Source organism: Tetrao urogallus, assembly GCF_951394365.1.
Source record: "Tetrao urogallus genome assembly, chromosome: 13".
Lineage (NCBI taxonomy): Eukaryota > Metazoa > Chordata > Aves > Galliformes > Phasianidae > Tetrao > Tetrao urogallus.
This window is the reverse complement of record NC_136826.1, coordinates 9,743,110-9,767,574: the sequence shown is the minus strand read 5'-3', so window position 1 is coordinate 9,767,574 and position 24,465 is coordinate 9,743,110. Positions and strand designations below refer to the sequence as shown.

The following is a 24,465-nucleotide window of genomic DNA, read 5'->3' as shown; positions in this document are numbered from 1 at the left end:
CCCAGGGGAAGGCGGCTTCGCCCTCCCGCTGCCCATCTTCCGTCCCGTCCTCCCCGAGCAGTGCCCAAACAGCTCCTTCGCTGCTGAGCTCCTTCCCGCATGCCGCGTCTGCGGTTTTGTTCTCACTGTGCCCTGAGGCGCAGCTCAGCCCTCGCCTGGTGGTGGTTGTCCGGTGTGGGCACGCACAGCGAGGGGGTGCCGAGCTGCCGAAGGACCCCCGTGAACACATCTGAAGCTTCAGGGCCGCAAAGTAGAGGACTTGTGTTGTTTCAAGTGGCGTAAGTGCAAGGAACTGCTCTTCAATAGGTTAAAATCCAACGTTATGACTTAGACACAACACAGTGCTTCCCCCCCACGCTCATTTTCCACACAGCCTTCAGTTCCTGGGAGAGGAGCTGGCTCTGCAGAAGCTCTGCTGGGAGAAACCCTCCATGCAGGCTCCATATGCTCCTCAATATGCAGCGTGTCACTAATTTGGTTCTAGTTTCAAGTGGTGAGATTAGAACAGCAGTCTTTTGAGCTGTGGGGTTCTAAAATTAAATCTCTTTGATCAATTACTGAACTTGCTGGATGGAACAAATCCCTGCACGGAATTAGGTTACGGCATCTGTGTCTTTCTTCGTTGTAGTACTAAATACTTGATAGTTGTTGTGCAGTGTCTGCTTTGCCCGCTGCACATAACTAAAATCAAAGATAATATACTTTAGTGTTCTGAGAACTGATGCCAAATGGGTAAGTCCTGATTATTCTCGAAAAAGTGCAGATTCAAAGCTACAATGACTCATGACACTGAGCATACCTTGACAAGAAATGGCTATGTCAGTATTTTAAGCTAACTTTTATGACAGGCAAATCTATATAATAACTTTAAAGAGCTATGTCTGTACTTTAATTTACAGCACCCGGATACTTGTAGGCTGGCTCTTGTGTATTACACAACATCAAGGCTTTAATCTGTTCTCTCTCTCTCTCAATAAATAAGTAAGTAAGTAAGTAAATAAATAAATAAATAAATAAATGGAGCAATCTGACCCTTGTTAAACACAAAAATCCCCAAAGCAGTTGTTATTCTTTAGGGCCCTTAAAAACATCTTCAATGTCTCTTTCGTCTTGAGAACCACTTTATGAAAGCGGTGATAAAGTGCTACTGAAGGAAATACACAGCACTGAGTAATCAAAAAACCTGCTCATGAACCAACTTCATTTTATGCCTTAAATGCCAAATGCTCAGCATTAGTTTATGTTCCTAACTGTCAAAGTAGAAATATATCAGTGATGAGATTTTCATAACTCGCAAGCCCTTACAAACTCAATACAAACCATTGCTCCGCTCTAACGACTTCACTCACAGCCCAGAAGTTACTCACCTGCACTCAACCAGCCCAGAATGAAGCCCACAGCTCTGCCCAACACTTGTATGTCTCTGTTGGGTGACTGACTGGGTAAACCAATTAGTTAATGCACTATGAAAACAGTAACCAGGTAATTTCCAGCCCCGTGGCTGGGTAAGAATAGCTATTAGTGTATAGAGAAAAGCTTATGTTCAGTGGCTGATAAACCTAATTTAATGTGAGGCAGGGAGAGCTGGATTTTCTTGGAACTGTGCCTTTACCTTCTTGCGCATTTTCGAGGAGGTGGATGTAAATTTGTGCCACCATGATGTCACCATGCTAGTATGAATGGCCATATGCAGTCAGGCCAGAGGAATGATCACAGGGTTTGCAGCAATATATTTTCAGCAAGAAGAAAAGTGGCAGAAGGTGCTGAATGAAAGAGAAGGACATCTGTATGATGAATTCCTGGGTCCAGTGAGGTTGATGGGACTTTTGCTACTGAGCTCAGTGAAACTGGGATTTCACCCAGCACATTTTGTTTGTTTTGGAAATGAGGATTTCAAAGGTAACTTCTGAGGGCAGGTCTCCTCTGCCATGTAGAGAAACGCTCTCTGAAGCCTGGACTCTTGCTACCTCCTCCTGCTTTGGCCCTAATTCAAGAAAGCACTTAACACATACATAAATACCGTTCTCATCAGCAAAGTTTTTGAGCAAATACCTAGTTTAAGGATTTGCTTATCTCTAATTCGTTGGCTAAGAAGTAAGGTATTTCTGAATAGGAGTGGGATAATCTAGCTGTAAATCCTTATCATTTGTATCGTTTATAACAAGAGCTTAGTCATCTTTTGACCAGTGACGCACAGCAGTGATTTCTTGCTGAATAAAATTTTAGAAGCACAGCCAATTTTTCACAGAGGCTTGGAACTGTGCCCTTTATCTGCTTTTATGCACTGCTCCAAGTGTGTAGCATGGAAAGCCTAATGCAAGGTCACGCTTTGCTAGAATAACAGCACCTAGCTGCAGCCATAGGGTCCAGCTCTATCATCAAATTTTATCAAATTTCATAGTGATTTTGATATGCAGAGTAAGTTCCAACTGGGATAGTAATAAAGGCAGTTTAAAAATGAAGAAGATTAGCAAGCTTGGAATTGTAAAGGTCAGATCCTGATCTATGCTTCCCCCAATTCTCACATGAATTTAGATTTGAGATACCCTGCGCATTTAACTCTGCTCTGCAGTTCAGTAGAGAGGAAGAAAATAGTTTCGTAGTTTTTACCGTTGGAAAATTCCATCACAGTGTTATATTTTCACTCCAAAACTGCAGAATTTCGTGTCACATATGATGCATAGTCTGTCTCAAAGAGAATGACTGGTGGAAAAAAAATCCCCACGGCCTTGATTTTAAGCTTATGCTTCTGAGACAAGCTGGGAGGAAACAGTGCACTTTCCAGCTTAACTAGGCATTCCCCTTGCTTTTGCACACAAAAAGGAGAAATGCTACTGTAAGAAATTTTACTTTCCAGACTGCCAGAGAGAATCCGACAGCTTGCACACATCTGTCAGAACACAGCAAGCTCTCCCTCTTGTCCTGGGGTGCCTTGCATGGAGTGCTTGGCCAGACTTCAGGAAGGAATTTATCCTCCATGTCTGCTTTTTCCATTCAGTAGCCACAGTGTGCTAATCAGACCTTACAGAGTGGAAGAGGGTTCTTGAGAGCTACTTGATCTGCAGATTTCTGCTCAGGAAACTGGAAAGGGAAAGGTCCACTGAGATCTGAGCTTTTATGGCTCCTGCAATTTTTTATGGAGTTTTACTCACAAATGGGAAGAGACTTGCTAAGTTTATTTGTTGCATGAGCCTAGAAATGGAGAATGTTTTCATTCATCCAAAACAGTTCTTTTCAATACAGAACGCAATTCACTTTTTCTTCTGCCACTGGTGCTTAGAATGAAAGCAATTCAAAACAATCAAAACCATGAGATTAGTCAGAATTAGCTCTTTTCCTGTTCTGATGCTCAAATTCTGGTCTTGTATGAAATAACTTTTTGACCTTTGGCCAATGAGGAAAAAGTTGAAAAGCTCAAAATAAGCTATAAAAATAGCCATTAAAGATTTCCTCAGGAAATCTGTTTAAATACTGATGTCATTTTCTACAGCAGCTACTTCAATTTGAAATAGCTTCTTGAACTGAGGGAAACTAGAAAGGCACTGCCAGAGCATGCAGAGATCAAGGCTCATCGCTAAGTGGGTCGACACAGTGTGAGACAAACGAAAGGGGAAATGCAGGTGCCATTTGAAAGGTTGTGAGCTGCAAGGTCTAGTAGGAAGAAGGCTGCTCCAAAATGAATGAACCGTCTGGGAAAAGAAGCGTCTCTGAATTCTGTAATTTGAGTGTGGCTCCTGTGACATTCAGCAACCTTCCCACTAGCTGCTAGATTTTGGAGAAACCCACATAAGTGATGATTTTAAATGAAGATTTGATAGTCCAGCAGGTGAGAAGCTGCAGAAAACACACTTAGTATCATGACTGGTAATAGAGTGAAGATGGAGCTTCTAATTCAAGACACCGAGTGGTGAATGTTAGTTTGTTGGGAAGCCAGGAGAAAACAGGGGAAAATGTGGCCTTGTAAATCCATTTATGCTTCCAAAAATATACCATAGGAACATTAGATGCTATTGGGAACACACATAGTAGACCTAAGTGCTCAGCAAAGCATGCTAACCTAATTTCATGATTACATGAAAGAAGAAAATCCTGACTCATATTTTATTAAAATTGTTATGGTGAATCAGCAAATTACTCTGTTTATCTCCTTCAACGTCAGCACACTGAAGTCTGGAGCAACTTGAACTGATCTCACTGCCCTTGTAAATAGAATATATTCAGACCAGCTGAAGCTGGACTAAATGGAAACAAGGAGTAATTCATCACCAAGGACAGCTGGGAAGCTCAGAAAAATGCTATTTCCTGACTGTCCTGGCAGAAGGAAAGACAAGTGCTGTGTGTGCCTTTCATCTCTGACTCCTTTGTCATGCCAGATCCCAAATACAAACATTTACATTCAAAAACTTTGTGGCCATTTTAACAAGATCTCCCCATATGGCAAATGCTTGCCTTTTTACACATATACCCTTTTATTCATATCCCAGTGCTGGCAGAGAAGGAAATAAAACTGCACAGAACTATATAACCTGATCTGGCTTGTTTAATCACAAATCCAATCTTCTCCCTTAATAAAGCAAACCGGGATCTCAGCAGCCCCATCTGTAATACCGCATATCTCCATGGGGAGGAGTCTTAGAGAAAAAAAACAAAAACAAAAACAAAAACAACAACCTTATTACCAAGAGGCAGATGCACGTTATAGGACTTGCAGGGAGTCCTGAACCAGATCTCCTATTTCAAAGGGATGGAAATGTAGCCAGGGGCAGTCCCGGAGACTTAGTCACCACTTTGCCCTTCTCACCACTCCCAGTTTCAGGGCAGACTTTTAAGGTGAGGTCTGGAGCTGTTTGAGACAGTTGAGATGTAGGTAAGTGGTGGATTTCTGCAGTGGCACTTAGGATTTCTCCTTTCCCTGCTACAGACTATCTTGACTGAATCACGAGTACCAGATGGACAAAGAGAAAGCAGAAAGAAGAAAGCAGGCAGTGACCCATAAGCTGTCCTCGGTGATGCTGCCACATGTAGAGTATGCATGACTTAATGCAAGAAAACATCCAGTACATTTCAAGAGCACTCAAATATAGAGGCGCCAGCAAGCAAGTAACAGTGAACTGGTATGAAATGGGGCCTTCTTACCCTCTTGTGCTCTTGTGATGTTTTGTTAAGCAGATACTGAATTCAGTGCACGCAATGTCAAAGCAGCTGGAGTTTGCAAATTGTGGCAGTGCTTGGAGAGGACAGTAATAAAAACAGTGTGTATTTAGGGGAAGCAGAGAGGGACATGCATGGGCTCTGTCTGCATTTTGTAAGGATGGTTCTTAGAATCACAGAATGGATTCACAGAATATCCTGAGTTGTAAAGGACGTACCAGGATCATTGTGTCCAATGCCTTGCTTCACACAAAGCCGCCCAAAGAACAACTTCTTGTTTTTTTCCAAGAAGGACGTAAGAAACAACTCTGAATGGCATCTGGCTGTCCTCAGAGTGCTTCCAGGGTGGGCAGAATTGGTGGAGAGCAGTAAGGGTAGGGAGGGTGCTTTTGCCTTGCTGTGTTCCTTCTTTTTGGATCACACAGTTTCTTGCATGGGACAGTGTTGATGCTTTATTGAGCAGATGGAGCACACAGCAGTGGGATCCAGGTAGCCTGGAGGTCTTTGCTCTGCCTGGAACTGCCACGAAGATAATGTGACTGTTCCTGTGGAAGTTTTTTCTGATACCATATGAATAATCTGAGACAAAAGTTTGTGGGGCTGATGAGGTGCTGTGTGTGTTCCAGTGGTGCTAAGTTTGTTGCAGCAGAGCCCCAGTACTGACAAAGATGATCCTCCACAAAGTTTCGCAGCATCCAAAGGGAGTTTTCATGCAGTGGCTTCTCATTCTAGGGGAAGCTGCAAGCCTAGCTGTGACCTCTGAAAGAGCTGCTGATGTAGGGAAGGAAGCAGTTCAGCTGGTGGAATCTGGTGCTCTGCCTGCTGCCCCCTGAGATGCTGAGCCCCCCAGGCAGCAGCACCAGATCCTAGATGAACAGTAGGTATTCATTTAAAAAAAGAACCTGTGAATAACCTAGACTTTTCTGGAGAAAGTTGCTCTGGAAATATGAGAGTTGGTCTAGGCTGGGATGTGTGATGATGCAGGCATCTGAGTGCTAGCAGAGTAATGTGAGAGACTAAAATGTTCTGGAGGGCAGGAGCCAGGAGTTACTCAGCAGTGAGCTTTGCTGAGCTTTCTGTGTTTTTGATCGCTGCATGGAAGCTGGCACTGCCAATCCCACTGAGGAAAGGGTGGCCACCAGTGAGTAGACACCAAATGAGTCGACACATCCCATTCAGGGCTCTGTCGTTCCTGGAAGCAAGAGAGAAGTTGCAGACATTGAGAAACAGCCAAGTCCTCGAGGTGCCAGGGCAGCTCCTTGCAAAGAAGAAAGCCCTGTTAGCAGGGTCATTGGCTCTGAGACAAGACCTAGACAAGGCCCATCATCCCCGTGCTGTGATTTGATACACATCCCAGTGTCCATGGGAGCAGTAGCTGATTGTCCTTCATTAAACCTTTTCCTGACAGTCACCCTTCTTCCATGCTGCACACAGACTCATGAAGAGGATTCAGTGCTTCCTCTCTGCCAAGAGCAGTAGTGCTTCCACCCAGGGCTCTGCACCAAGCTCTCAGCTGGACTCAGCTTCTCCCAGCTGTGCACAGCGGTGATGACAGGCAGCACAGCTGGCCCTGCAGCTGCCCAGTCACCAGCAGAGCAGAGGCAGCATGGTCCTGCAGGGAACTGGTTGCACCATATCGCCAAGTCACAGACCATAAGCCTGTCCTGTGGTCCACCAAGTGCTTGATGCACAGGGTGTTCATTTTAGGCTTTAACACACATGTTTTGTGGGTTGATGTGTAAGGCTCTCTGGTATCGGTAACCACCACACTCAGTATGTCATATGAGATGCCAGCTGAACACCTTTTCCATCATGCCTGTGAGCTCTTTAATGCCAGCACTTTGCATAGGACCTGATGGATACAGAGAAGAGCTGTGTGCCTGGCCCATCCTGCCCACACCAATCTGCACTAGGGACATCTCTAATACAGTGTGATGGAACAGTTTAGAGGTCTTCATGGAGGAGAGCCAAGGTGAAAACCATCCACTCGCCTTTGCTGACTGGCACCAAAGCAGCAAATTTCTCTTTCAGGTTTCATCTGGCAGGAAAGCTACTGCTTTTATGAGTGTCCTAGTTGTTGACAGATAAGGGCAGGGAAAGCATGGGGACGAGGAATTGAGCAATAAGCCTTTCTGCCAAGGAATAAACACTGTCAGGCGTGGGAAGTGCTGCCCTCTGTCTCCACAGGATGTTTCTTGCTCTCATTTCTCTTGGCAGAAAATTCATTTCCTCATCACCCCTCTCCTCCCCTCGTCTACTTTCAGCTGCGACTTCTCCTCCCCATCACTTCTCCACTTCTCTCACTGCATCCTCCCAGCAAGCAGGAGACTCCCTCACTCTCTGCATGGGCTGCATGTGGACATGGTGGAAACACTGCTTTAAGATTCATCATCCTGAAGGAAAAGAAGTGAACTTAGGCTGTCACTGGTGATGCTGTGAGAAGGAAAGGAGGAAGGTAAATGCATGTTCTTCATTCCAGCTGAAATAGAGTGACTTTACTGCTGAAAAAGGGGGAGTTAATGCAGCCATATGGGATTAGAAGGGGCAGATGTGCTGAGCTTTTCCCATGAAATTATTTAAATAGGGCCTAGTCCTAAAAATATGCAAAGAAAGTAATTGCAAAGGGGAAGTACCATGTTAATGTTACCAATGAAAGATTTAATTTCTGCTTTAGTGTTAATACAGCAGTTTTTATGATAACCACCTTTGAAGGGTTTTTTTCTTTATTACTGTTTTTACCCTGAATGTGTATCAGCATTTTCCTCCTTTCAGGCTATTCTTCTAATCTCATACAAGGCTCTGCAGGGCTTCACATATCTTGGGACACCCATGGGATCCACGAGTTTGTATGCTGTGATCAGCGAGAGTTGGAAGTTGCTGGTGTTGTTCTCAATCTAGCTTGCACCCATGAGCATAAATATACAGTTATTGCAAGAAGGCCAGGATTTTGAGGGTTAACCACTGAACAAAAAGTTTATTATAAAACTAGTGACGGTGGTATTTTATAAGGCTGCTCTTATAGATTGTGGAATAGGACCAGATAAGACCCGACTTCTCCTTCCTGCTTACTCTCTTTTCTGCTCTCTATCCTAATCAGGCTTCCTCCTCATTTCCCCAAGGCAGCTACATCTTCAGTGATGCTCTGACCATCTTTTTAGCTCAGGCAGGGTCTCTGCCTGGAGCTGTGAGCATCATCTACACAAAGGTAATTTCCTTCAGTTTGATTCTCAGCACTTGTCTCTCCATCTGCAGCATTTGATGCTAGCAGACCTGTGCATGTGCTGCCAGGCAGCTCCTAGCTAGACACCACTTCTGCCCATCCCAGACTCCTGGCATGGCAGAACCACACAAGCTATTGCTGGCAGATGGAGTTGTACTTGCCTGTCAAAGTCAGCATTTTAATCTTGTAGAATCATAGAGTCACAGAATGGCTGGAGTTGGAAGGGACCTTAAAGCTCATTCAGTCCCAACCCCTGCCATGGGCTGGCTGCCCCCACCAGTTCAGGCTGCCCAGGTCCCATCCCACCTGGCCTTGGGGACCCCCAGGAATGGGGCACCCACAGCTCTCTGGGCAGCTGTGCCAGGACCTCACCACCCTCTGAGTAAAACACTTCCTTCTAACATCTAACCTAAATCTCCCCTTTTAGTTTAAAACCATTCCCCCTTCTCCTATCATTATCAGACTGTGTAAAAATTCTTTCCCCCTCCTGCCTCTAAGTTCTGGAAGGCCGCAATGAGGTTTCCCCACAGCCTTCTCCAGACTGAACACATCCAGCTCCCATAGCCTGTCTTCATAGGAGTGGTCCCCCAGCCCTCAGATCACCTTCAAGACCCTCCTCTGGGCCCCAGCTCTGCATGGGGCCTCATGAGGGCAGAGCAGAAAGGGACAACCCCCCTTTTGATGCAGCCTAGGATACGGTTGCAGGGCTGCAAGCACACACTGCTGGCTTGTGATGAGCTCTTTACTCACCAGAACAGCCCTTCTCCTCAGGGCTGCTCTCAAGGAGTTCAGCACTCTTTCTGTAAAATTTGGTAGGACCAGTTAAAGTGTAGTTTAAGTGACTATTAAGATGCAATCCCTTTGAGACCATGAATAAAATATATTTTCCTTCCACTTTTTTTTTCTTTTTTTTTTTTTTTTGTTTTCCCCACAGTGTGAAAGTTATAAAAAGCAATGTACTGAGTTATAAATGGTGGGTCTCCCATGAGTCTGGTGTGAAGGGTTCGCATGGAGGGATAGATCAGATCAGCTAAGGACAAGCCAAACAAAGCAGCAGAACTGATGTTTTTTAATAGTGGAGTAATCCAAATCTTTGTTTTCAAGGAGGACACGAATGCCTCCATCAGATATTGTGTCTCTCTGGCTTCCTTGTTAATGCCTCCCTGAGCTGCAAACGTTGGATGGCTTAGTGCTAAGTCTAGCTATCTGCAGGGTTACTTGCAATGTAAACAGCATTGCACCAGGTCTTACTGGAGCTTTAGCCTGATCCAGCGTACTGGACAGCCATGGGCACCTGGGTACCCCAAGTGGCAGGTTTTTAATTGTACAGATGTGCTGAGCACTACCAGACAATTTGGCTGTGTTGCATCTCATTTTTTTCATCCCTGCAGAGGCACATAGTTTTTGTTCTAAACTTCAAATCTTGCAAGAATATCTTTGCCTTTAGCTAAATTTCCATTTACGGTTTGCCCTTCAGGGGAGCTCATAACAACTTTTTTTTTTTTTTTTTTTTCTTTTTTAAAATTTATGTAACTTTCTAAATCTGTTTAGGAGCTGAAAACCTGGCCAAAGCAAACACTGCCCCAGACAACATTCCTCCCCAGGCACAGGCAATGGAGGTGTGCAGTCAATAATGTGCTGAGGCTACCACAAGAACCTGTACAGACTGTCTGCTTACACCACGTGGGCCAGAACTCCTGGGTGTTTTCTCCCTTGTCTCTGCCTCTGGGAGTTATTCAGCCATTTATTTTTGGTTATTGCTTTAAAGCCCTCCTCGGGAAAGTTCCTTCATAGCTGTACTTTTACTATGTCATTTCTATGTATGTGCGGCTAATGCTGTTCCTTTCTCTCAATTACTGCTGAAGAGGAGAACAACTTTGAATAAAATGGGGCTGTAAGTCTTATTTAGTGGGGTGTGTGCTGATTTTAAGATTGCAGAATTCTGAAGATGGTACTAAACTGGGAGGAACTGTTGACTCCCTCAAGGGTAGAGAATCCTTGAAGAGTGATCTTAACTAATGTGGGTTGGCAGTCACCAACCACATGCAGTTTGAGAAAAGCAAGTGCCAGATTTTACAGCTGGGACAGGGTGACCCTGGCTACATACAAATTGGGGTACAAGAGGATGGAGAGCAGTCCCACAGAAAGGGGGCTGGGGTTTCTGGTGATAACAAGTTGAATCTGAGTCAGCAGTGTACCCTGGTAGCCCAAAGGCCCACCATACCCTATGGTGCATCAGGCCCAGCACAGCCACTGGGTGAGGGAAGGGATTGCCCTGGTGGTGCACACCATACGAGGTGCAGTGCAATTACCACCTCACAGCCTGAACCAATAGTTGAACACTAGGTGAGAAGGTATGGCTAACCAAGGGAGCTCAGGTGCAGGCAATGCACCTGAGTAATGAAAAAGAGCCTGGATCCCCCCCTCCTCACTTTCATTTAAGGGTTAGCAGCCAAGGTAGCAGTATTTCTTTGGATAGAGGTTGCTCTCCTCTTGAACTGCTGCCAGTCATTGGAAAATTGGAAGGGGTGAGTAAATTTTTTTTTTCTGCTGTTGCTCCATCAGGTTAGTATCCTGCTACGAGGCACTGTTGTCACATTCTTTTGTCATACAGGAGGAGAGAGGATGTACTGGTCTGCCTGTAACTCCAGTGTTCCCACAGCCGCCATAAACCATACTGAGATACTCAAGTCTGTTCTCAGGAAACTGCCAGTTCTCAGTTATTCATCCCATGTATCCAGCACAGAGATCTGGGTAAATGGGAAGAATTGTGTGCACATGCACAGGATCCTGTGAAGACTGGTGCAAGGCTAGTGTCTCATCATAAACTCTTTCCACTCAGATGCTAAGGTTTTGCTTGTGCTGAGCTGCGGTCAGGTCTGGCTGGGAGTAGCGCTCTTCAAACTTCTATGAAGCTGACTGCTGGCACCTGTTAATATTATGCCAAAAGGTTTGGGTCTCCTGACTTGGTGTAGTTTGTTGTAGGGCAGGGGTGATACAAGAAGAAGGTGTCTGGCAAATGCTGAGGCTTCCAGGAGGTTTTTGTCAGATGTTACTTTTTAGAGAGGGAGGGAGGATGAAGTAAGTCTGAGTCTGAACAAACCCAGAGTTGATCTCCAATAGTAGTAGCAAGTATTTGCAGCTGAGGGTTGAGGTCAGTGGGTACAGCTGGGGGACGTAATGATGTGAAAGAAGAGCACCTGGCCAGAAAGGTCTCTGCCAAGCAATGAGAGGCCTCTGGGATCCTGTGAGACTTCAAGAGCGAGGGCTGAGATCCCTGGTGCCTGTAAAGGCCTTTGTTTGGAAGGGTGCAGTAGGGCAGTGTGGTCACAAACCAGCACGCTCTCTGGAGAGGAGGAAGCAGGATGTCTGCGCTTGGGAAGACACTGTGTGGCATTTTCAGTTGCTTCTTATCCTAAGCAGGTGTGTTGGTAAAGTAATCCTGACTCTTGTTTTTATGTATGTGTTTTTCAGAGGACCTTTATCTCAGCTCTTCTGCCAGAACAAAGCACCAAAATGCAACCTGTGTCCCTGCACAGCCTTTCAGAGCTGGAAAGAGCCAGTTTGCAGGAGCTAGCCCTCTACCAGCTGCAAGAAAAGCTGCTTGTTGGAGATCTCAGCCTGGCTAAAGGTGGGAAAGGATGGCATCTGCCAGGGGAGGACTGAGGTCTGAGCCTTTAGTTCTATTTATCCACACTTCTGCATTTCATAATGTGGGATGATGTTTACAGATTGGTATTTGTGACACTTAAAAGTTTTTGTCCATTTTTTTTGTTTTGTTTGTTTCCTGCTTTGGTCTGAGCACTGGAGGCTGAAGCAACCTTTTGGGGAGGGTTTGTGTGCCGATAAGAGTGTGAGAATATTACCCTGCCTTTGGTTCTCCTAATCCAAAACAGATACAACATGATTTAGCAAGGGCTTCCAGCGGGGCAATTCCACTGGGATGGGGTAAGCTTTGTTTTGTGGATTAATGTTCTGTACAAAGCTCTGATGCTGAGATGGGGCTTATGCAAGGCTAGAGGATATGCTTCTGAAATTAATGGGCAGATAAATATAGAAATTCCACAGAGGATTATGGTCCTCTGTCCCGGCCTACAAAGAAATAAAGGCATTTTCTGGGTTCCCATAACTGCCTATGTTCCCTAACAACTGTACATCTAACCAAGTAAGCACTATGAGCTGAGAATCAGTTGACTGCTTCTCAAATTATACTTGTAGTTTAACAGTGGAAGACCAGATGCAAATGCCTTCTCTATGCTCTGGGCCATATTTTGGCATCTCAATATGGCAAAAGATGCTTATTAATCATGAGCTGTACACTAGCAGAGCAGTTGCAAAGGATTCTCCAGCCTCACTGCCCACTCACAGCTGTTGCCACCACTGATACAGGAGGTTGGGGCTGGAGCCCCCCAGCTCTGGGGTGCTGCTACAGAGAAGGAGTTTGTTCTATCGCTCATCCTCAGACTCATATTGTGTAGAAAACAGGTGCCTTCTGGTAACTGCATCTATTTATTCTGGGTGACATTCAAGTTTTGTTTCTTGTTTTATTAATATTTGGAATATTTTGGAACATTTCCATTGCATGAAATATTTTCAAGAAGAGTGAAAGAGAAGAAAGTTCCCTTCTCATTCCCAGGATATCCAACCACCCCAGGGCTGCAGCAGCAGCCACTGCAGTTTCTTTCAGTCCCTGGGGAACTCTGTTCATAAATATTCTGCTCTCCCCAATTTGTTTGTTTGTTTTGAGCTGTTGTGAACCATTCTCAGTGATATCATGCAGCAGGAGCTTCTCTACAGAACAACAGCAGGGCGAGAAGCAAATCGACAATTTCCTTCCGTGTCCTGCATTCTGTCAGTCAGGTTCCTCTTTTCCTGCAGAATGAGCACAGGGAGTGTAAACTCCTGATCTCATCTTTGTGTGTGTTATGTATCTTATGTTCACTTGGTTTTTGAAGAAAGTGCTTTTCAGTGAATTCCTTTCTCCTTAGCTCTGTCTCTGTATCCCTCAGCTTTCTACTTTTTTTTTTTTTTTTTTTTTTTTTTTTTTTTTTTTTTTTTTTTTCAGTTCGTTGGCTGGGAGTCAATGTAAAAGAATAGATGAGAATTAGCTATGAAAATATTGCACCTGCAACACTGTTCTCCTGAGTTGATGTATTAAAGGGAGGTTCATAATGTTTGGAAGTGCCTGAATTTGGTCTTCATTGTCTCCATTTGAGTACATTGACCTGTCTGTGCTTGTTCCCCAAAAACTGCCTATGTGAAATTTCTTTGATAAATAGCTCTCTTTAATAAACAGCCACCATATGATTGTTATTACTTCCCTCAGTGAAAACATGTTCAGCATCTTCTTTAATCCTCACCATACACTGTGGTGAACACAGGGTGTGTGAGCCACCCTTTTGGACACTTAATATCCCTGGGCTACTCTCCTCATTCAGTCCCAACAAACTTCTGCAGCATTGCAGACTTTTGAGTAAATAGCCACTTCTGGGATGGCCCTCCTGAACTGCAGAAGATCCTTTTGATGGACACTATAATCTCATGTTGGTCAATTCTGCAAGAACAAGTCTGTTGTTCAAGTAGGAGAAGATCAAAACAAGATGAAATCTCTGAAGGAGGTACAACTAGCAGTGAAAAGAAGTTGTCTTTGTCTCCCAAGTTTGAAGTAGGTCATAGGCATTACTCTGCCACGCAGATAGCAGCTCATGCCTTCTGTAGAGGGGGATCCATGTGGTTTCTTTACTATCTGCTGCCTCCTGGTTTGTTTCTGTTAGGAACGTTTGGATGGCTCCAGGAGTAGAGAGTTATTGTGACTGTGTGTTTAAACAGTGGAGTTTTGCTGGCATTTTTTCTTCTATATCTGGGTAGTGTTTTTTGTTCCAGATGGATCTTCAACTTCTTGCTATTCATTTAATGAAGCAAAACATACAGTGCTGTATAATGATTAATGTACACTGCGTTTTCATGTGCATACTGTTCATATCAAAGTAGCTTCCTTCTAAATCTTGCAAAATAACCCAAACATTTATACAAGCTGCGTCTAAGAATAGAATTCTTAATAAATGGCAAAGGCCAGGGTAGGATGATGTGTTCTGGGAAGATTTAGAGTGATTAATGGATGAGTTTTCAGTTAATTGATGCAATGAAAAAATGGTGACTGCTGTTCCTGGATGTGAATGTCTGAGGTTACTTAAGTGTGGGGCTTGGCTGTCTAGGACCAAAATGGGATTTCTGGGTGATGTTTTGTCTAATTTTTTTGTTTATATTATGTAAAAAAAAAAAAAAAAAGTTCAGAAACAGTTATAAGGCTGTATTCCTTTTCCAGTATCAAGACCAGACCTCTGAGTCTGAATTAAAGCAGCTTTCCCAGTGTTTAGGTGATCATTAGAACATCACTATCAATTCAGGGTCACATATAACATGACAGGATTTAAAGTGGCCAGAGCACTTTTATTCTACAGCATTTGGGCAGCAAAGGCTTTTACCACTGGCCTTTCATGTGCAAGAACTATATGCTGGCTGCTGGCTGCAGCATATCCCACACACTCTATAGCTATCGCATATCAGGAGTGGGATGTGGGAAGCTGGGATGCCACCAGAAAGATCAGCTGTGGTTCATTCTTTTTTGTAATCCTTATTACTTTGCTGCCTGTGTTGTATTTCATAAGCACTAGCTTGCAGTTGTGCATTCCTGGATTACATGTCTACCATGCCTGATAGCTGGGAAGGAGCAGCAAGGTATGGTGTTGCCTTAAGCCAAGTAGAAGTCTGGAGCAATTGCTGTGGACACAGCAGAAATACATGGAGAATTAGTGCAAGCAGTGGGTTGGAACATGTTACCCTGGTCTGTCATATCACAAATGGGGCTCAAGAGTCTGGCCTTAATGCAGAAGGATGTGGGAAAGAGGCCCCACTATCATGCATGGGCAGTAATCTTCCATGACATGCTCTACAGCAATGAAGGCTTTCCTATGTACAGCCTCATACGCAGGCAGGAGGCACTTCACTTATGCAGCAAAATACTGTAACAAGTCATACTTCTCAGATGCCTCTTGCTGTTAGCCAGATAGGGGTGAGTCCCACACTTGAATTGCTTTTAACCCACAGTTTAGTGCTATGGGATCCTGCTGTCCAGGTGTCAGGCTTCAGAGGGGCCGGGGCCCCTTCCTCCACTTCAGGAGGACAGTTGTCAGTTGAGGGACATGGTTTAGAGAAAACTATCGGTGATAGATGGACTGGATGATCTTGTAGGGTCTTTTTCAACCTTGGTGATTCTATAATTCTATGACAGTAGTCCTCCACGCAGCTGATGCCAGTGTGCTGTCCTGCATGGTCTGTAACACCACTGTGTCAAGTCCACAGTATCCCCCTACCTGAAGGAGGTGCTTGTGGACATGTTCTACCTGTGAGGGTGCGGAAAGGTAAACAGCTTCAAGATGGGACTGTGCCAAAGCAGCCTAATGATGCAGAGCCTTTGCTTTTCTCCCCACAGTTGGACCTAAGGGCAGTAAATCTATCCGTCAGAAACTGGAGAGCTTTTCAAAGGAGAAGAAAGGTGAGTAGCCTCCTCCTTAGCAGGGTTTTGGTCACTACTCTCAAACAGACTGGGTGATTTTTAACGGGGCTGAGCCAGGTATCTGAAGTTAGCAAGGTGATTTGTCATGTTGCTTTGGTTTTCTGCAGCGATGTGTAATGATGCATACATAGCCATGAGAGACTGTAGAAGGGTGAGTGTGTGTTTGCACAAATGTGTATGTGTAAAGGTGTGGTCTTGTCTACTTGCTCATTCAACCCCCAATCTTTCTGTTTGAGTTCTGACTTTATTGTCCCTTGAAGGATGTAAGCCAAAAAAAGCTAGGAACAACAGAAGTCTAGTGCACAACCAGCTGGGAATGAGCACTTAATAATTTTCTTCACCAAAGCACAAAAAGTCCACCCAAAGAAAATTTTGACCAGCAGTCTGATAATTTATAAAGTGAATTTGTGGCTCATGCTCTGCTGCAAAACCCTTCGGCCCAGGCTGACGTGTATGCTGCAAATAAGGAAGAGTCTTCTAGTATCCACAAGGAGTTGGGGGGGAGGGTGGGAGAATTATTTGTGGAAAAAGTCACATAATCACTTAGGTTGGAAAAGACCTCTGAGATCATCAAGTCCAACCATTAACCTAGCACTGCCAAGTTTACCACTGAACCATGTCCCTAAGCACCACATATATATGACTTTTAAATATCACCAGGGATGGGGACATAACTGGGCAGTGTGTTCCAATACTTCACAACCCATTCAGTGAAGAATTTTTTCCAGATATCCAACGTTAACCTCCCCAGTGCAACTCAAAGGCATTTCCTTTTGTCCTATCTTCTTTTGCTTGGGAGACTGGCCCCCCACCCCCAGCTTGATACAACCTTCTTTCAAGTAGTTGTAGGGAGTGATAATATCTCACCCAAGTCTCCTTTCATCTAGCCTAAATAACCCCAGCTTCTTCAGCCACTCCTCGTAAGGCTTGTACTTCATAACCTTCACAGCTCTGTTACCCTTTTCTGGGGTCTTGATGTCTTTGTTGTGGTGAGGGGCCCAAAACTGAACATGGTGCTCAAGGTGCAGCCTCATCAGTGCTGAGCACAGAAGGATGTTCACCTCCCTGGTCCTGCTGGCTCACTATTGCTGATACAAGCCAGGATGCCATTGGCCTTGGCCACCTGGTCACACTGCTAACTCATGTTCCCCAGGCTGTTGACCAATACCCCTGGATCCTTTTCTGCCCAGCATTTCATTAGTACCAAGAGTGTCACCTCTGAATAGACATAGCTGATGCAAACCCTGTAGGAGACTGGAGGTTATAATTTGCTAATAATGTTTGGTATAAAATATTTCTGGTGACTTAAAATCTATGCTTAATAGATAGTAGGGTGTCTTCATAGGGTTGTGACCTATGAAAGAAATTTCAGAAAAACTGAGGCAAGTTGCAACAAACATGTTGAAGGAGGCTGCTTTTGTTGGCATGCTCCCTGCATTTCCTTCCTCTTCCTTCAGCCTGCTGTCTTTCTCATGGAGCTCTCCCCACTTGCCTGCCATGCTGCCTAGCACTCTGAGTGCCATCACAGCAATGTCCCAGTCCTTTTCAAGGACAGCAGCTCCCCTTGGTTTTGCTCTGGCTCGCTTGGGATATTTCTGCTGCCCACTTCAGGTTCCTAGGGAAATGGAAGAGAAACTGAGAGCAGAGACTGATAGTTGCAGGTCTGCCATCTTGGACTCTAGCTACATGTCTCCTTTTCATGTATTCAGTCTGTTTTACATGCAGTCCTGCTTGCACTCTTGCTGGTCGTTACCTTTACAGTATTGTGGTATTCTCTTCTGTGAGTTAATTATTTTACCTGGCCATGCACGTGTGTCATTGGCAGCTGGCCTGTGCTGCCCTAGTTGATTTTCACTGCTAACAATACTTTTCCATCTCTCCCATGTTTTTTTCTTAGACTGCTCTCCTCAGACTTTTGGGATCCCACTGTGCCAAGTCATTGCCAATGACCGTGCAAACAGACAACTGCAAGAAACAGTGAAGGGCAGCCGCCGGTTCTGTGTGGAGGTGGAAGAAACAGTGACAAACTTTCGGGCTCAGATGCAGAAGAGATCCCCGCTGGGCAGGGGCTGTTTGCTGGTACCTTACGAAGTGTTCCCTGAAGAGCCTCTTTCCCCAGATTTTCCTGACCATAACTCTTCCTGGAGTCAACGAAGGGTATGATTGCAGAAATAAGCTAACTTCTGTGGCAGAATCGTTGTGATAGTATTGCAGGCTGGGGAGGCTCAGGCAAATGTGATGGCTACTGTTCATGCGCTTAGGGGCTAATGCTACAGAAGAGATGGACTGTGAGGAGTGGGCCAGCCTATACCAGCTGTTATGGAGCCTTGGAGCTCAGGAAAGCCAAGGTCCCCAGAAGCAACAAGGCCAGATTCCTATTACAGCAGATAGGAATGGGAGTAGATTCATCATCAGTAGTCTAGATTTTTCAGACCCTCCATTGAATAACATCATGTTGAGCAGTACCAGCATCTGTCATCTCAAATTTTTGGCAATGTAGCAGTTAGAGACAGGACCCCAGATTTTCTGAACTCCCATCAGAAATTGATTGTTGATGGTGGGTCCTGCTGGCTCCACAAAGCAGGGTGAGACCCTTTTCACTGGTGGAGGGGCAACGATGCTGAGATGATCTGCTTGCAGTGTTTGACTCTTTTTGCATCAAAGAATAAGGAAGGTGGTGCAACTGGTCAGCCTTGGCCACCTTGGTTTTAGTTCTATTTTTTTGTGAGAGGATGTACGTAGTAACTTGGATTAAGTTTGCTTCATTTCTTTGGGGTAGAGACCCATGCCTGATCTCTGTCACATCCTTGTAAATCCTGGTGTAGAGAAACTCCAATGTAGGTGACTAAATCCAGTACATTGCATAAAGATGGCAGGTTTGGGGATGTTTATTCTTTCCCCATGTCTGCATGCAGTATAGGCTCTGTCCCAGTAGGAAGGCTGTTTTTAGAAACACACTAGGAACAGTGCACATAAATGAAGGCACAACAGTTGAAATGTTCCTCTGTGATTCTATAACAACCCAAGTTAGGCTCATTGTAGACCTCTATATTCATTTGGAAGCCATGCTTCTCTTTGTCACTAACTTCTATGGTAACAACCATGGTGGTGTCCTGTGGGACAGTTCCTGCCACCTTGTGAATCACCTCTACTTCATCTCAGGGAGCCATGTCTGTGGACTGCATCACTGAACTGAGTGGCAACAGTTCCAAGCTGCTGGAGGCACTGCAGTTGTCACATCCCCATGAGCTGGATCCCCGGAGGAACCTGGGCAAGAAAAAGATGTTAAGCCTCAACCCCATCAGCTGGCAGGTCCCACGGATTGTGGACAGATGTTGCAAACACATTGAAACATATGGTAAATAAGGATTTCCCTCCAGCCAGATGACCAGTCCCAAAGTAGGATGGTAAAAGCCATTGTAGGTGTTGGGCCAGGGCTGTTTGGCGTGGCAGTTTTCAGAGAGAAAAGGCGGCAGCAGATTTCTGGGGCAGGATGCACTGCTGAGCAGTCACATGGCAAGAGTTCTCCAAGCTGGACTGAGAGGTGAATGTCACTCAATTCACATCATGTATCAATCAATCCATTCCTATTGTGCTGGCCTTAACCTCCCCTGTAAATCCAATTTATAGTTTGGAGTGACTTTGAGGTTAGATCTCCTTCCTGAGCCACAGATAACCCCAGCAAATCTTATAGCTCCCAAACCTTTCTTCTTGTTGTCTCTGCCAAGAACAGAGAAAAACACACTGCCTCATAAGCAGGGCAAGATAACTGTTTCCATGATGTTAACATGCCCTGGTGCTACAAGGTGCTGTGGGAATGCAGAGCACTAACCTGTCTGTCTTCCAGGTCTCCAAACGGTGGGCATCTTCCGGGTTGGGAGCTCCAAGAAAAGAGTTCAGCAGGTAAAGTGAGGCACTCACTGCATCCTTTCTGCATTTTCATATCCACAGGATAAATGTTTGTGTGGAAGGTGAATGAATGAAGCAGACACTGGCATGTGGTCTAAAATATTGCAGGAATATACTGGAGAACAAGCAATCTGTAACCTGTTGAGTCCTTTGCCCAGCTCTGGATAGCAAGCTTCATCTCTCCAAGCTGCCTTTAGCAGTTAGGCCTCATTCACCTAATGGCAATTCAGAGTTCCTTCTTGTCAGTAGCAAGCTGCTCTTGGGTTCTGGCATGCCTCCTTTCAGCAATTCTGCACAAGGAACATTTTTTGACAGTGTGACTGTTGGTTTTATTCTTCTCATTTCCACCTTTAAGCTGAGAGAAGAGTTTGACCATGGGCTGGATGTCTTCTTGGATGAGCATCAAAGTGTTCACGATGTCGCTGCTCTGCTCAAAGAGTTTCTTCGTGACATGCCAGATTCACTGATTCCCAGGGAGCTCTACACAGCCTTCCTCAGCACAGCCTGTAAGCCCTCAGAGTGCATTGCTCTCTTTCTTCGCAGTCCACCCATTACTTCTGGTTTTGTATGGAAAAAAGGGAATTTTCTCCTTGTGCATTCACCAGGCTTCAGCACAGTTCAGCTTGCTATGTATGCAGTATTTCAGCCCAGTGGTTTCCACTCCTAAGGGTGTCTTTGCAAATGTTCTGTCGAGGTCCATCTACCCTCCGCAGTTAGGGTGACTGCATTTTTAGACTGTCTACGCTGCTATTCTCACACTTTCTTGGTCTGGTTCACCATCTCTTTGTCTCTCTTTCCCCTCCTTTCCATCCTTCTCATATTTGATGATTCAAATCCTGGATTCTCTGCTTCCACATCAATAACCAGATTATAGGCTCACTGGCCTAGGATAGTCTTTGGTCGCGGTCTGCACAGTATTAAATGCATTACATCCCTGCATAGGCAGGATGAAATACTGGCTTTACTGATTTACTGTAAAGGGTAGAACCTGTCTGGCTCCCTCCAGAACTTGTTACTGCAAATTTAAAGTAGAACTGTCCAGCTGGAGATATGTGTCTAGCAGACCAGGAACTGCACTAAACAATGATCTTCTCTCTGTCCAGCCATGCAGGGCCCACAGCAGCTGGCTGTGCTGCAGCTGCTGCTCTTCCTGCTGCCCCCCTGCCACAGTGACACGCTGCACCGCCTCCTGCAGTTCCTTAGCAAGGTGGCACGGCATGCTGAGAACTCCTGGGGCCCCAATGGCCAGGAGGTAAGGCTCATCCACAATGGTCAGCTCTATGGCAAAGGACTGTTTAAACTTTGTTGATGAAGACCTTCCAAAGGTAATTGCAAGCTTGGCTTAATCCTCTGACACCTTGGGCTTGCAATGACTCTCTCTTGTGGATACTCTTGAGCCAGCCAAAGGCTGAGGAGTTTTGTGCATTTTTAATTCATCTGATTAGAACAGGGGCTAAAGGTGATAATCCAGGCTGCTCTACACTGCACACCTGATGCTACTCTGTCATACAGGTAAGGTTCTGGAATGGGTTTTGTTTTCACAGAAACTAGGGCAGGCAACATTTTAAAGCAAAGGAAGAAAAAACAGGAAAAGATAAAACAAATATATTTTCAATTAATTTCCTTTTCTGTGGCGAGTCTAATTTGCTCTCAGTTCCGTTTTTCTGGTTTGCAGTAACCCCAGGTTTTTCCAACTCCAGTTGTCATGAGGAGCTTATCATGATTCACTAAGGTTGATTTTGATTTCTCTGGATGGTTTGAGCTCTAGATCTCCTCATGATGCAAAGAGATTGGTTTTGTTCCAAACTGTACCATGATGTCATCTTGTACAGCTTGTCAAAGTGAGTTAAGTGGGAATGATGCAAAGAAAGGCTGCACACAGCCTTGAGGTTAGCCCGATGCTCAGAGAAAACTGAGCTGGACCCAGATCAACTTTCTATTTGTCACTCAATAGCTCGTGTTCCTGTGAGGTTATCCTGGATATTGCATGTTGCTGCATCTGCAGTTTTTCTTTGTTCTTGCTTACTAGATCCCTGGGAATAAAATGACAGTTTCAAACTTGGCCACTATCTTTGGTCCCAATATCCTTCAGAAAGAGAGGCCTGGAGAAAAAGATGCTGGAGCCATGAACTTTGAAGACAGTACAGCTATCATACTGGTGGTTCAAAGGCTGATTGAGCATTATCAGACCTTGTTCAAGGTACGTGAAGCTTTCTCAGGTCATCTTCTCTAGACCTTTTCTTCTCTGAACTCTTTCCTAATGGTTGTACAAAGATATACTCACAGCCCCACTTAACAGCAGGTGACTTGCAGAAATGTGATTAATTCCTCATGGTACATGTAAATATTAATTTGGGATGGGTTGTTACTGGTCTCATTAAGACTGAGCTGAGGGGCATACCACGAACAGGTCATAGAATCATAGAATCCTATTGATTCATGAGTCCCATCTTTTCTGTCACTTTCTACCCACACAAATAACTCCTTTGGGACAGGAAACAACTAGCCAAAAGCTGCAGCAGTGGCACTTCAGTACTGTTTATCTCTCAGAAGTCCCAGTGAAGGAGGAAAAAAAGATTGGAGCTCCTTGAAGGAAGGAGCTAGAAGGTGATGGTGGGAGGTTCAGATATTATAACCTCAGGCAGATGATGGGAAAGAAATAACAGTAGGGCGCCATGAGCAGTGTCTGTCTGTCTCTCCTAGGTCTCTCCAGAAACACAGCATGACATCCTCAGGAGGCTGTTTCAGACAGACCCTGATGTCATTGACTACCTCTTACGCAGGAAATTCAATGCTGTGCTGTAAGTCTCACTCAGAGTACAGCTGGAGGGCACCCACCTGCACAGTATAGTCACAGCCATTGCACTGCTGGCAAATCAACACAAATCCTGCTGATTCTTCTTACACTTCATCACCCTTTTTCATGTTCCATTTGCTACTCACACCTTCTATGAGCTGAAACATCATGGTTTCTCTCTGTCCCTTCTGTTTCTGTTTCTCCTCGATCTGTGTTTTGCTCTCTCCTTTAATGAAGTCTTTCCTGCCTCAGAATTTCTCCACTGCATACTTTTGTTGTGTGTATCTATGCATCTCTCGTCCTGCCACACTCCCAGTCCCCCCACTGCTCCACGCTCAACACTGATGTGTGCTGCATTTTCACTACCTGCTTCATTATCCACCTCCAAACCTCCTTCATCCTTGGTATTGTCTGCACTTCTGCTTATTTTTGGCCCCTCCTGCGCACATGTAAGTAGGCATGTGCCTGTATCTGTTTATGTGACTGCCAGCTATGTTTATGCATGTGCTCCTTTACTGCAAGACTGGGTAGTCCCGTGGAAGACCAGAACTTGAGCTTGTGCTCTTCCCTGTGATTAAGAAAGATGGTTTAAAAGGACCTTGGCCTTTATCATGTCGTAAAACAGGAGGTACTTTGCTCCCTTGTGATCTGAAGGAGGACTTGCTCAGCAGCCTTCAGTCTCCTTATAGATCCAGGCACTCCTTCAGCGTACATAGAATGTGCTGTATGAAATGTTTTCCTGTAGCATATATCTTACAAGTAGTCTCTGCTACTGCTCCTTGTCTTACTTCACATTCCTATTGGTGCTGGTGAAAGAGATGACAAACGTTTGGGGTCAAACAACATCTCTCTTTTTCTATTTCTTCCTTTTTTAGGCACACAGAAAGTGAGAATTCGACAGAGGAGCATACTCCAATCCTGATGTCTCATCAGACCCCGGAAAGTAACTCACTCTCAGAGTTGTACAGCAACATCTCATTCCTGAACTTGAACATTGGCATCTAGCCAGAAATCAGCTCTGCCTTCCATGGACGAAACTGGGCAACGTTTCCACTACAAAAATACAAAAATATGTTCTCTATCCTGCTTTGGAGGAGTGGAAAATGGAAGGGTGCATGAATGTATGCGAAAGTATCTTTGCTAAAAGTAGGCATGCAAAATGGTTCCAGTGTAGTCAGTTCTGCAGCAGAATGGATTTTCAGTTACAGTTTCATTGTCTGGTAGCTCACAGGGACAGGGCTGGGAGAGAAGCAGCTTGGGCTGAGACCCACTGGGCATGACTGGCCTGAAACACAAGTGAGCAGAGACTGCTAGCAGGGCAGTAAGGATGGGAAAATGCAGTTCAACTTCATGCAGTCCATACTTTGGTATGCCACTTGCCATGTGTTGTCCTGTCACTGCTTTGTGTAGAAAGACATCTCAGAGCTGAAGAAATGACCATAACCCACCGTTACTGCAAAGATCTGCGTGCCATGTTCAGAAAGAATCATGGATATATGTATATATTTAAATTTTGATTTCAGGTTTCCAACTGCTAATTTTATAGATAGAAAACACAGTATTGACCACAGAATATATAGGTAGTGTAGTACAAAAAAAAAAGTATACTCTGAACGTCTTTATTCCTTGAATAATATTCAGTAAGTAGACCATCTAATGTCTTGAAAGGCTGAGTGAACTGGGTCTGTTCAGCCTTGAGAAGAGAAGACTGAGAGGGGACCTGATCCAGGTCTGTAAATATCTAAGGTGTGGGGGGCAGAATGGCGAGGCCAGACTGTTTTCAGTGGTGAGTGGAGACAGGACAAGGGGAAA

At 44.8% G+C, this 24,465-nt stretch overlaps 1 protein-coding gene across 1 annotated transcript; it reads left to right on the top strand.

Moving 5' to 3' along the window:
• Positions 1–1,679: 1,679 nt before the first annotated feature.
• On the top strand, positions 1,680–23,658 carry LOC306951339 (rho GTPase-activating protein 6-like; the record flags this gene model as incomplete). Its single annotated transcript, XM_079541826.1, has 11 exons — positions 1,680–1,808; positions 11,846–12,002; positions 15,864–15,926; positions 17,845–18,104; positions 19,110–19,305; positions 19,795–19,850; positions 20,212–20,362; positions 20,960–21,108; positions 21,886–22,056; positions 22,560–22,657; positions 23,529–23,658. 11 exons carry the CDS (start codon positions 1,680–1,682, stop codon positions 23,656–23,658), a joined length of 1,560 nt encoding a protein of 519 aa, XP_079397952.1.
• Positions 23,659–24,465: the final 807 nt, after the last annotated feature.